The sequence below is a fragment of the Cupressus sempervirens genome, chromosome 3 (assembly GCF_028749045.1).
Source record: "Cupressus sempervirens isolate cs-2001-9-10 chromosome 3, ASM2874904v1, whole genome shotgun sequence".
Classification (NCBI taxonomy): Eukaryota; Viridiplantae; Streptophyta; class Pinopsida; order Cupressales; family Cupressaceae; genus Cupressus; species Cupressus sempervirens.
This window is the reverse complement of record NC_143120.1, coordinates 718,653,754-718,666,952: the sequence shown is the minus strand read 5'-3', so window position 1 is coordinate 718,666,952 and position 13,199 is coordinate 718,653,754. Positions and strand designations below refer to the sequence as shown.

General features: G+C 38.9%; 2 protein-coding genes across 4 annotated transcripts in view; both read left to right on the top strand.

The window, feature by feature from the left end:
• Window positions 1-2,557, top strand: part of LOC149568782 (protein ROOT INITIATION DEFECTIVE 3-like) — a 31,521-nt gene extending 28,964 nt beyond the window's left edge. The window contains exon 5 of the mRNA XM_089816778.1: window positions 2,354-2,557. Coding sequence (XP_089672904.1) covers window positions 2,354-2,557 — 204 coding nt within the window. The remainder of the gene's footprint in view (window positions 1-2,353) is intronic.
• LOC149568781 (protein ROOT INITIATION DEFECTIVE 3-like) overlaps window positions 1-13,199 on the top strand; it is a 138,567-nt gene that overhangs the window by 57,314 nt on the left and 68,054 nt on the right. For all 3 annotated transcript variants that reach the window (XM_089821674.1, XM_089821675.1, XM_089821676.1), the window contains exons 6-7: window positions 2,354-2,553; window positions 4,096-4,223. In XM_089821674.1, the coding sequence (XP_089677800.1) occupies window positions 4,124-4,223 (100 nt within the window). In that variant the 5' untranslated portion in view covers window positions 2,354-2,553; window positions 4,096-4,123. The remainder of the gene's footprint in view (window positions 1-2,353; window positions 2,554-4,095; window positions 4,224-13,199) is intronic.

The window sequence follows — 13,199 nt, the reverse complement described above, 5'->3', positions numbered from 1 at the left end:
AGTTGGGCTTGTATTTTACTTAACCATTTCTCTTGTTTATCAATAAAATAATTTTGGTTTGGAATAAATCTTAAGACTATTGTAATTGTTTTTTACTTTTTACAATAAATCTCCCACAAACTAGGTATTGCTGGGATTTGGCCAAGTCATGCATGATTGCTAGTATCTTCATGTCATATATGGAATGACTTCTCTTGTTTACTTGTAGTTTTCCACTTTCAAAGGCAATAGGATGTTTGTTTTCCAATGCCTTCCCCAAATGAAATATCCCTTCCCTAGTTCTATAAAGGATTCAGACTTTCCTTCATTGGCATTTTTGCAAACAGTTTGCAAGCAACCTTGGAATATACTTGGAGACTAAAATGCTTGAACAAATACCACTCTAGAAGAACAATACATATATAAATGCTAATGTAATAAACTGAGAATTCCAGTTTGCCTATTATGAAATGATAGTCTGTTTCACACAATAATTGTCATACAGCAGTATAGATATTCATATCTCAGAAAGTGATATCTCAAACACAAACTCTCATTGCACCAGTATTGAAAAAAACATACATACAGTTGTCTTACAGCCTTCCGATTAAAAGATTCGATAGCAAATATTATATTAAATGTAAGGAATGAGGTGTGGCACCTGTAGTTACAACGCTCGTGGATTCTTCAGAGCCCTTGCTGAATATGGTGTGCCGTCAGGAAATTATCTGCAGCAATGAATGGTGTTACTGCCACCTTAACCGCATGGGATCCTGTTTTTGCCCCACCTGTAGGTGATACTTGTGATGGCGCCTCTGCAGTCCTGGAGTTAGAATGACACAGCCATGTTGGGTCACTGCCGAGATCACCCAACAATCTGCTAACCCTGCCGTCTGTGTCTTTCCTACGTGGAGTTAATACTGGCTGCGAACTGTAGATATGTTAGCTGTATGTGATTCCGACTATGACACACCCGACTTGTATGTATTCCCTAACACCTGTATATCTGCTACCAGGCTACTCCCACTCTCAGATGTGAAACAATGCCACTGCAAAACGAGGTTACTGATATATTTACCTCTCAACTATAAGTGTCTGCCAACTCTGTCTGTCGTCCAAGCACCCCCATCTGCCCACCGAGAACCGTATATTTCAAGTAACTCTAGGGAGTTCTATCACCACTTCTGCTTCATGCCGTGAAACTTCAACAATCAGTAAACCAATGCATTAACTCAATTCATACTTTTGAACCTGTAGTGTGAGCACTAGGTTTGCGTCTAGACTCACTTTTTTCCTTAAGGGGTTTTGTCCTTAGGAAATACCCAGTCACATTGAAGCAACCTTTAGGATTTATAAAATAACATATATTCGTGGTGTTAATCCCAAGGCAAAAAGCTTTCTTAAATAACCTCGAAGTGTGGGGAGATACAAACATCTTAGCAATGTGGGATAAAAAACTATTTCATCTTTTAGTCACTTAATTCATATTGTCCTAAATTGACTTTAAATAATAAAGTACTTTATATTTCAATCCAATAAAATAAAGTGACTAAAACCTTAGGATTTCCCATTTAAATCTCCTCAACTAAAACCCAAACTCCTGTGACTAGCTGGCATCCTAAATCATATGCTGTTAGCCTATCCAGATGGAAAGATAGACCAACTGGGCGCCATTAAGGCTAGCGCGGAGAAGGGGACATTACACCAAAAGCATCACACTCTAACTCAAATGACAATGAAAAGTCCCAGATTGCTAGAATTGGACAAGAGGTCACAACTTCCTTTAGTTTTTCAAAAGTTGTGCGTTTTCATTCCAATCGAAAACACCCTTCTTGTTTAAGTTGGTTAATGATGCTGTTAATTTTGGAAAAACTTGACAAATCTTCAATAGTAGCTATAAAGTCAAAAAAATCCCCTTATTTATTTGAAGATCTTTGGTTTTGACCAACTCATTACGGCTTCAGTCTTTTCTTCATTAACACTGATGCCTTGAGCGTTGATTTTCTCTTCCAAATAAACAATTTTGTCCATCCCAAATTCACACGTGTAGCTTGGTACAGGTGGATTGCTATTTGAGCATTCTAGCACTTCATCTATAAGTTCCTCAGTTGTTTCCTGAAAATGTTACTTGTTGACATGCATTTCCTATTTTACATATACCAATCATGCTTCAAATATGGGTTTGATAGAGATTGACTCAAGAATATACAGTTCAACCTTAATAAAATATCATATAGATTTTACCTGACACGTGTTGCCATGCTTTTCCTATTTGACATTTATGAAAGAAAAATAAATGATGCCAATTATGAAGGTTATGCTCTTTTGTATATAATTTGCATTATTTCTGAAGCATATCAACTGCTTATGATAGATATGGAGCTTGGCGTTGGGAATTCTTCTTAGAACCATCAAATTCCCAGCAGCAGTTAATGCTGTTGTGCTAGATCCTGGCGAATATGCATTATATGCTGGATGCACAGATGGCAAAATATATATTGCTAGTCTGAATGCTGGACCATCAACTGAGAGTATTTATGGAGATGGTATTATTGGCGCACTTGTTGACCACAGGTAATTTTCAGTAACAAGTCCCACATCTTTTGTTCTGCTGTTATTTGATTTCAAGGATTCAAATTCATACATTTGTTGTGCTCCTAGCCATCTTCTGTGGTATTGATATTTCTAAATGTCTGAATTATGTATTCACATTCTGTGAAACTAATGATATAATGATTTTACACATGGTCATTATAATTATTTTGGACCAGTTTTTCTGTTTGATTATGCGTGAGATAAAATCATTAGTAAGGTTCATTCATCAAGCTTTATTTTCTGTATATAGCATATCAGTATGTTGAACATAAGATTCAGGTCTCATTTTGGCCTGTTGATGCTTTTTTGAAGATGTCTAAGCCACCCAGGCTTGCAAAAGAGAGCATTGTTGGTCTTAGCTCAAAAGAACCATTAACAACTCTTAGATCAATCCCCTTACCTAGTTACCTCTGCTATTGTAATAGTCATTGAATCTTTAGACTATTACAACTCTCAAATAGGGGGGATATATAACTGTACAATGCTCAAAAGTGCTGAACGGAATGCACATTTAGATGGGCCTTTGTTCAACTGAGTCTAATATTTGGGTCATTTTTAAAATTGGCCTGTGGCTGATATTTCAGCTTTAATAGCTTGTGAGTCTGTGACTTTACCAGTTTACTTACCTCTTAAGTTTTAACACCCTCTTCACTGGGGCACCAATGTATTTTGTTTCCCTTATGTAATATATGAAGCTTATGTCAGGTAAAAATGTATTCAGTCTTTTTGTGCATCACTCTGTGATGTTTAGAAATCTTCATTTTTTCATTTTGAGCACTGTCAAATATTGCTATGATGCCTTACATGTTCAAATTCTGGACTCCGAGTTTACCTGTATTTTAAAGGAAAACAATTCAGGAATCTCTCTCTCTCTCTCTCACACACACACACACACACACACACACACACACACACACACACACACACACAATCCAGAGCACTATGTACGTATAGTTTTTAAGTATTTTTCGATTAGCCTTGGATCACTTGACTAAAATCTCTCTCTCTCTCTCTCTCTCTCTCTCTCTCTCTCTCTCTCTCTCTCTCTCAATTCAGAGCACTAAGTACATATAGTTTTTAAGTATTTTTCAATTAGCCTTGGATCACTTGTCAATTTTAGTCAATACAGGCTGGAATCTGATCAAAATTAAGTTATTAACACTTGCAAGTGGATTTTTTTTTTTCACTTGAGTCATGTATATTGTGATTAAGTAATCTTACATGCAATCGTTCTTCTGATGGTTTCATAGCATCTGAAAAATTCCTTGTTCTTGAAGGGGCATAGTATTTTATTAATCCAAACAACTTGCAAAGTTTCATTTATAATTTTATTCAGTGTGGCCTAGATGATGGAATTTTCTGAATATTTGAAGTTTGTTTGCATTCATTATATGCCTTATTTTTGATCTCAGGCTAGATATCTGCATTGTTTTAAGATTCAGTTTTGAACATTTATATGATGTGATCATCTTAATTTAGATCACTTACGTAGTTTCTTTTGTTATGGTGTCCATGGAATAGCCGAGCAGTAACAGCATTGGCATTTAGCATGGATGGGGTTTTGTTAGTTTCTGGGTCTGAGGATTGTACAGTACGTGTTTGGGATACAGTAAGCTGTCAGGTTCTTCGGATCTTCAAGCATGCCAAAGGTGACTGAATAAATTAATATCCAGACTCTGAACTATGATCAAAATACATTGGTATGCAGATAAATTTAATGTGTATTTGTTAGTTAAACATCTTTTCTTGAATGGTTTGTGTTTATTTGCATTTCTTGTACATTCTTCTTGGCTCTATGTTTTTAAGTATGCTTAAGTTGCAGGGAATATTGCCTTTTATAAATTTTGGGCAGGAGAGGAAACATCATTTTCAAGAACCCTGTTACCAATTGGAAACTGTATTCTTGCACTATACAATCTAACTACTCCCATAAGCCTCTCTTAAGATATCACCACAAGAATAGGCAATATTGAGCTCGGGGTTGGAGTGTAATGGGCCTGAAGATGCTAAGCACCGGCCTTTTGTTCTAGGAACCATTTCAGATGTAGGTACATACTATTTTTTAGTTGCTGGGGTTTCGAAGAGAATAATCTACATGTCTAATAAATCTAAGTTTTGCCCTATTTTTACCAAATACTAACAAAAAAGTAAAGTGCATCTTATGAAGTCTATGAATACTGACATAAACTGACCTAAGTTGCTAGTCTTGGTTCGGATTTTGATTTGGTTCAAGATTCAGGTTTACTGGTTTGATGATTTTTTTTCCATGGTGTGTTCATGTTCACTTCGGGTTCATTCGTACAAAAATGGTGTGTGTGTGTGTGTATGCAGTTATATATTATATAATTAATATATAATATATCTAATATATATGAATTATTAATATTTGTTATTTATTACTAAAATTATAAATAAGAAATCAGTAACATAGTATTAATAAGACTAATATAATGCTAGAATATAATAATTAAATTACAAAAATAATTCATTTCATTTGCTAAAGTCTATAATTAATAAAATATAAATTGTGATATTGCTATCATGTTTCAACTGTGTGGGTTTTAAGTTGACTCATTGACCCATGTTTCATGAGTAGTGGTTCACAAGAACCCATGTTTCATGAAAATGAATGGAACACTCAGCAGTCATCGCATCTAGGTATTAATATCACTAGTTGAAAAATAAATTGCAAATGGTAAGACTCCTATTCCACTTCATGTTATTCTTGGAAATAATTAATAAAATTGTCGGAATACATGAAAAGTAGAAAACATTTAATCAATAAATGGTTTGAGTAACATTTTCTGTATAATTTTGTTGCAGAAATTCTGAGAAAACATCTGAAATTCCTCTCAAATACTACCCCAGGTACAGCAAGCTGAACTCATAGGTTGTGGGTTAGACCGAACCCACAGTGGGCCACATCCAAACTGGTATATCTGCAGAACTGAACTGGGACTTGTGCTTTGCCGAGAAGAACCTGATACCTTAGAAACCAACAATTGGATTAAAGCTAGTTACAAAAATGTCATACTTTATACAGGATGTTTTATTTGGGGAGTATTAATTAAATAATGATTAATAATTATAATCATTAGATAAGATAAGATAAATGTATTAATTTCCAACAAGAGACCATGAAAAGGGTCTAAGGGACTGAAAGCGTGCAATCAAGGAGGCTAACAACAATAGGATCAACAAACGGTGTCTGAAAAGAGCAGAGCAAAGAAAACAAGAACGTGAAATAGAAGCAAGAACTAGAACAATAGCAGAACCAAGAACACCACTAAGGCAAGGACTAGGGATCCTTCCTTGGTGTAAAGAAGTACACCTTATTTGGCATCTAATTCATACATCTATGCGCAGTGGACCCCCAACTTGAAGTGGTGGGCCCCAAACTCAACAAGAACAATGCCGCGCAGAGTGGACCAATGACATCTGATAATCCGCTGGAGAAGTGTTTGACCCTGTTCAATCGAGGTTGAATCCGAATTGAGGAGGGAGGGGCCCCACACCACGGAGCCATAGAGAACAGTTGGCTTGACTAAGGAGTCCAAAAGGGACAGCTTAGACCTAGTGTCTTGAAAATGATGTTTGAAGCAATGTCTCTCCAACATGGCAAGGGAACCCATCCCTTTACCGATCCTAGGCTGAATGGTTGGTCTCAAGCTGAAGCAAGGTCCAAAGAACTTAATTTTGAGGTAAGCATAAGAGGAAGCAGACTCAACCTCTTGGCCTTGAAAGTAAAAATGTAGATGTGAAGCCTTCAAGCAGTTGAAGACCATGACCTGAGTCTTACTCAGGTTCACAACGAGTTGACATAAGTCACAAAAGGATCCAAATCCATAGAGAAGTCTCTGGAGACTCTTCGGAGAGGAGGCCATAAGAATCGCATAGTCAACGAAGAGAAGGATGGAGATCATGATCTAATGTAAGTAGCATCTATTATTGGGGACCAAAGAGTCCTTGAGAAAAGCCTCAAGCTCATCGATATAGATGCCGAATAAAGTGGGGGAGATAGGGCAACCTTGCTTCACACCAATAGTGCTTCAATTAAGATCGGAGAAACCCTTAAGGGACTTGAATCTTCCCTCACTAAGTCTCTGAAAGAGGGCTAGCTGTGGAATGGAATCAAAGGCCTTATAGAGGTCCACAAAACAACAGTAGACTTTAACTAAGCGGTGCCGAGCCTCCTCAATAATCGCACACAGGGTTAAAATATGCTCCATTTTGATAGTTTGCACAAAACTTGGCTTGGCCCTTGGTCCGACAAAGTCTCCTAACAAGCAGTTCAAATAAGATAGTGTTCAATGTAGTGGCATAAAGTTTGGCAAAGGTGTGTCCAATTGTGATGCTCCTAGTAGTTGCTAGGGTCAGAAGTGGCTCTAGACTTATGTTTCAGATAAATCACGTGCCTCGACCAAGACTTAGGGAAACCACTACACACCACTGATTTAAAGAGCGTGGGAAGGAAAGAGCTCAAGGCCGAGATGCCTAGCTTGAAGAGCTTAGTTTGGAACCCTTCCTCATTTGCTGCCCTAGTACATCTCATGGATTTGACGGCCTCACAAATGCTTGAGGTGGTGAAAATGTAGTAATGGGAAAGAGGGGTCAGGTGAGTAGAGGTTTGGCTAGGAATATCATAAAGCGTGAAGGTTTGGGAGGTGATAGAGCGAAGGTTAAGGGTGGAGATCTGGAGGGGATGGTAGGGGAGTACCGTACGCCAGAAAAGGTTGGGGTTGCGAATAAGCGTGTCATGAGAGGATCTACACTGGGAAGAAAGGAATATTTGTTTCTTTTGGCGAAGCAAGCTGAGGTAAGAGACTCAGATGAGTGTAGGAGGGCGAGCAAATAACAAAAGCTGAGCGCAAAAAATAGTGAAAGTGTTTACAGTTGCCATCATACCACTGGTTCATAGTGTAGGTACTATGATGTTTGGGGATAAGGGAGGAAGGAGTGGTGCAATGCGGTGTGAGATGAAGAGGAGAGTCGACTGCTAAATCGCCATAACCAATAAGTCAAACATGGGAGACACCTGGCTTGAGTCTGTGATGTAGTCAAGGTGGGAGACGCCTAAGATGGAGGATGAAGAGGTCCTGGTCACTCTCTAGGAAGTGGAAGAGGATGTGGGGGTGGGCATAGCAGGTGAGGGGTGGGCTAGAGGGTATGGAGAGTGGGGGGTGGGAAATGAATCGCAAGACTGAGGACAACATGATTGACAAATGGGAGACAACGGGTAGTGAAATTGTTGATAGAGGGAATGAAGAAGGCATATGTAATTGTGTAGTCCACCACACTAGCGCCACCACTATGAGGCTAGCAAGTAAAGAGCTTGGAACCAAAGAAGCGCAAAAAGTCGTTTAGAATCATGAGTCTAGGAGACTCACAAAGCTTAAGGAGGTGGTGACCATAATTGGAGAGAAGCCCATGACAATTCTCAGGAGCACACTGCAAGCCCATGTTGGCAAGGTTAGTCTCTGTGATGTAGGTAAGATCGGTTCCACGGTCATGAAGAGGTGTCTGAAGGTCTGTAGTGTGCATTGAAGTCTCCCGAAATAATGATATCACCCATAGCTGCAAACTTAGAGATGCACTTGTGCATGTCCATAAAGAACTCCCCATCTTCGGTGTTGTGGATGGCATATGGTGAAGAGATTGGTGGAAAGTAACAAACAACCATGAAGATATGACTGTGATGGCGACTCACATTACCAATGCGGATCCACATGAATCTAGCATAGGTGTTGGAGTGGACAATCGATAGTTGAAGAGACCATCCCTGGCTAAACAAGTAATGATACCAAAACCATGAACTCCCCTAGAAGTGCACACCTTCCTACAAATACTAGATTAAAAGGGAATAAAATGAATAACAATGAAATATAGTTAGTTTTAATATCATCACCCTTAGAAGCTTTTGCAAGCAATGACTGTTTTTCCATGATAGTCAACACAAAAGAACTCAAAGTGCCCATAATGACAACAAAATATTTTTGAATGCTTCCTTATTATGGAGTAATTGGTAAAATACTTGCTTGTTATTAACAGAGATCGAGAGGTCATTAAATACAAAAGATGCAATGATGTTTCCTTAGGGAACGATCATAAAGAATAGAAACATTCTATTCTAGCTGAAAGAAAGCTAATAAAGCTACAACTAATTAAATATTAAAAACATTCAAATATTTAGACTAGATTACAAATAGATTACTATTAACCAATAATAGACAATTATCTATTATCGTAGTACTCTCCCTTAATGGTCAATCTATCTACAACACCAAGTTGTCCTTTGAATTCGACAAACTTATTAGGACCAAGAGGCTTGGTGAGAATGTTTGCAGTCTAATTTGTGGTAGGAACATACTGCAAATCTATTGTCCCATCTTCAACTAGCTATCGTATGTAGTGACAGTGAACATGTACATGCTTCGTTCGTTCATGGAAGATTGAATTTCGTGCTAACTTGATAACACCTTTGTTATCAACAAACATAGTTGGTCTTGTTGGTGATATCTGCATATTCCCAAGCATCTGACGAAGCCAAATAGCTTCACATCTTGCCTTAACACTCCCTTTGTGTTCAACCTCTGTAGAGGAGAGAGAAACCGCTAGCTGCTTCTTACTGGTCCATGTGACTGCATCGGATCCCAAACCGAACACATATCCAGAAGTTGACTTTTTTATCGTCAATAGAGCCTGCCAATATGAATCTGTGAACCCACCTAGTCTAGGATTAGAACTTTGAGAGTACAAAAGTCCATAATTTGAAGCGCCTTTCACATAACGAAGTACATGCTTTGCTGTCATCCAATGATCAGCCTTAGGAGCTGTCATAAAGCAAGAGATGTAGCTAATTGTGAAGTTGATTTTAGGCCTAGTAGCAGAGAGGTAGATGAGGCTTCCTACTAGTTGCCTATGTGTAGTATCATCAACAGGAGGAGAATCAGACTTTGCAAGATAACTTGAGACCTTTCTCCATGGGTGTAGATGCAGGCTTGCAATCCTACATACAAAATTTGTCTAATAGAGCCTTGCCATAGTTGGATTGAGAGATTAATATACCAGAAGATTGTTGCCAGACCTCAACACCTAGTCAATAATGCATGAGCCCAAGGTTAGTCATAACAAAAGACTGGCATAAATTCTGTTTGATTCCCTGAATCAAAGATGCCGAACTGCCAGCGATGATGAAATCATCCACATAAATAACTAGAAGGATGATGTCACTGTCAGTAGTCTTGATGTACAAATTTGAGCTTGAAGAACTCTTAAAGCCTTGATCACTGAGGTACTTATCAATTTTTATGTACCATGCTCGAGAGGCTTGCTTCAAGCCATAGAGAGCTTTTACCAATTTGAGAACCTAATGGTCTTTACTAGCAACCTTGAAACTAGGAGGCTGCGTCATGTAGACCTCTTCATGGAGAGCACCATTCAAGAAAGCACTCTTGACGTCCATTTGATGGACCTTCCAGCCAAACTGTGTTGCCATGGCTACGATTAATCTAATGGTGCTCATCTTTGTAGTAGGAGCAAAGGTCTCCTCATAATCAATGCCCTGACACTAAGAAAAGCCCTTTGCAACTAAACGAGATTTGTACTTATCGAAAGTATCATTTGATTTGTATTTGATTTTGTAAACCCATTTGCAGCCAATGGGTTTCTTCCTTGGTGGAATATTAGAAAGGACCCAGGTGTTATTCTTCAATAGGACGTGGTGTTTAGATGTCATGGCATGTTACTCTGGAATTCCTTTAGCCTCGTAGTATGTTTGACGTTCAAACACACTGTGAATGTTGGTCATTAGAGCAAAGTTGATAGACTCTTTAGGTTCGCTCTTTTTCTGAGAAGTTCTCCTATCAATGAGCTCATCATCACCAAGATTAGCATCTTAGCCCACCACTTACGCTGGAGAAGAGAATGACCAACATTAGTATCAGGAGATGCTTGGTGATCAAGTTCCTTATCAGAAGAATTTGGATCAAACTCAGGTGAATCATCTACAAAGTGAGGTGATCCTGTAGGAGAAGCTGGAGGTGTTGCTATTGGGATCACTGGTATAATTGGAGCTGCAAGAGCTACTGGAGCCCTCCCATTAGGTGGATCTAATGGAAGCCTAACTCCCAAATCATGAGCCTTCATAGGTTGGTCTGCTAGATCATAAATAGGAGAAACATGCATGAATGGTCCTCGCTGTTCATCAAAGACTACATCATGACTATATATGAGACGAGATGTCTCAACATTGATCAGGCAATAGGCTTTGCGAAGACTACTGTATCCAACAAGCATGAGTTTTTGACTCTTGGCATCAAACTTAGTGCGTGACGCATTAAGGATCCAAACAAAAGCAAGGGAGCCAGAAACCTTCAAGTGAATGATTGTGGGCTTATGACCTGACCAGGCCTCTTCCAGAGTTTTACCTTTGACCGCCACTATGGGTGACTGATTTAAAAGATAAATTGTAGCGTTGATTGCTTTTGCCCAAAACTTCTTTGGAATACGTTTGTGTTCGAGCATGGATCGAGCCATCTCGGTGATTATTTTGTCCCATTGCTCAACTACACTATTCTGTTGTGGTGTGTGGGGTGTGGTTAATTGGCATTTGATGCCATGAGTATCCAAGAAACTAGAGAAAACATTAGAACAAAATTCCCCCCATTGTCTGATCTAAGAGTAATAATAGATTTCCCAGACTCTTTTTTAACTAAAGGTCAAAACTTCTTAAATATAGGAAACTCATCTGATTTCTTTTTAAGGAAATACACCCACATTTTTCTACTGAAATCATCAACAAACAATAGAAAATACTTGGACCCAAGAACAAAAGAAGTGGCCGTAGGGCCGTAGATATCGGCATGAATAAGTTGAAGTACTTGAGAAGCTCACCATGAATTGCCACTGGTGAAAGATGTGCAATGTTACTTCCCAGCCTGACATGCATCACAAACTCCAAGTTGTTGAGTTTGAATCTTTGGCAATCCAAGAACAAGTTCATCCTGAGCAAGCTGTAAGAGATAATGCACATTTATGTGCCCATATCGTTGATGCCAAAATGTGCGAACACAAGACCATCGAGCAACCATAGCCAAGTCCCGAGAATCACCAGAATTAGTAAGTTTGAAAAGACCATGATCCTCAAGACCCACTGCAATAGTAGACTGAGTCGCTCGATCAGTGATGGTGCACTGGTGTGAACTGAAGGTGACATCCAAGTGTGGAGAATGCCATAGTAACTGACCGACTGAGAGTAGATTTACTTCCATCCCTTAAACATAGTACACATCGAGGATAATGAGATTCCTCCAAGCAAACTGTATCCGAATGTTGCCTTTCCCAACAACAGTGTACTCTTCTCCACCACCAAAAATAACAGTATCGGAATAAGGCTGGTAGTCACTAAACCAGTCTCTATAGTGAGTGAAGTGAGAAGAGGCACCTAAATCAATGTACCAGGTAGACGACTTGACATGATTTGCAGGTCTTTTAGCCATGAAGTTGTAAAAGGCAGATTTCGTCCGTCAGTGTGCTCTGCACTATTTGCTTTGGGCTGCAAGCTTCATTGCTTAGATTGTGCGACTGAGCATTTCGACATTCAACCTTCATGTGCCCAAAATTGTGGTAGTAGTTGCTCTGAATGTTCTTCTAGGAACCATCTAATGCTGGAATAGAAGACTTACATTGAGACGGCTACTGAAACTTGCCTTTATCCTTCTGAAAGGATTTAGTAGTGAAGGCTTTCTTTGTGGAGGTGGAGGTGGAGGTGCTACCAAACTGTTGTTTCCACCGATCTTGCTGAAGTAGAAGTGTGCAAAGATTAGTGAACTTTAGATTAACACTAGAAGACGTGATGTTGAGAGTCTCGATAAAATGCTCATAGGACTTTGGTAAACTCCGAAGAGTTATAACCACAATGTCCATCCTCCATCTTGCGACCAATGGTAAGCAACTGATCATAGATTTCCTGAATCCTATTTAGGTGTGCCTAGAGTGATGTTCGCTCATCTATGACAATAGAAACTAGAGTGTTCCTGAAAAAAAGAAAGCTTTGCTTTTGTCAGAACTCTGATGAAGACCTTCAAGATGTGTCCAAATTTCGGAAGCTGTCTTGTTGGATGGAATCTGAGAGAGCTGATCATTAGCCACGAATAATTTGAGAAGCATCACCGCCTCTCGATTATTCAAATCCCAAGTATCCTGATTAGCACCAGGAGCAGTCAAACGCTTTGTAACATCGATAACAAGTTGATCGGTGCTCTGATATTCAAAAATTGCTATGATATGCTGCTTCCAAGTGCCATAATTTTGACCAATGAATTTGGAGTTGTGCTTGAGTAGAATGTTGTCATAGATGCTATGGCACGTTTTTTAATGAAAATTATGTAAATCAGAGAAAACACCTTCTTTGAGGCAAAAAAATGAAAGACCCAAAAAAATTGGAGAGTGATCTAGAAGAAAGCTCAAAAAACTTAGAAAGAATACGTTGTCAGTTTTTGGATCCATTGGCTCAAAAGTTGAGGCACGAAAAATTGATGCACCCAGAAAAAAGGATGACAACCCAGTTAAGCTCTTGAAAAACCCACCAAGAATTTGTATTCAATTTTTTTCCCAAGGTCATAAAT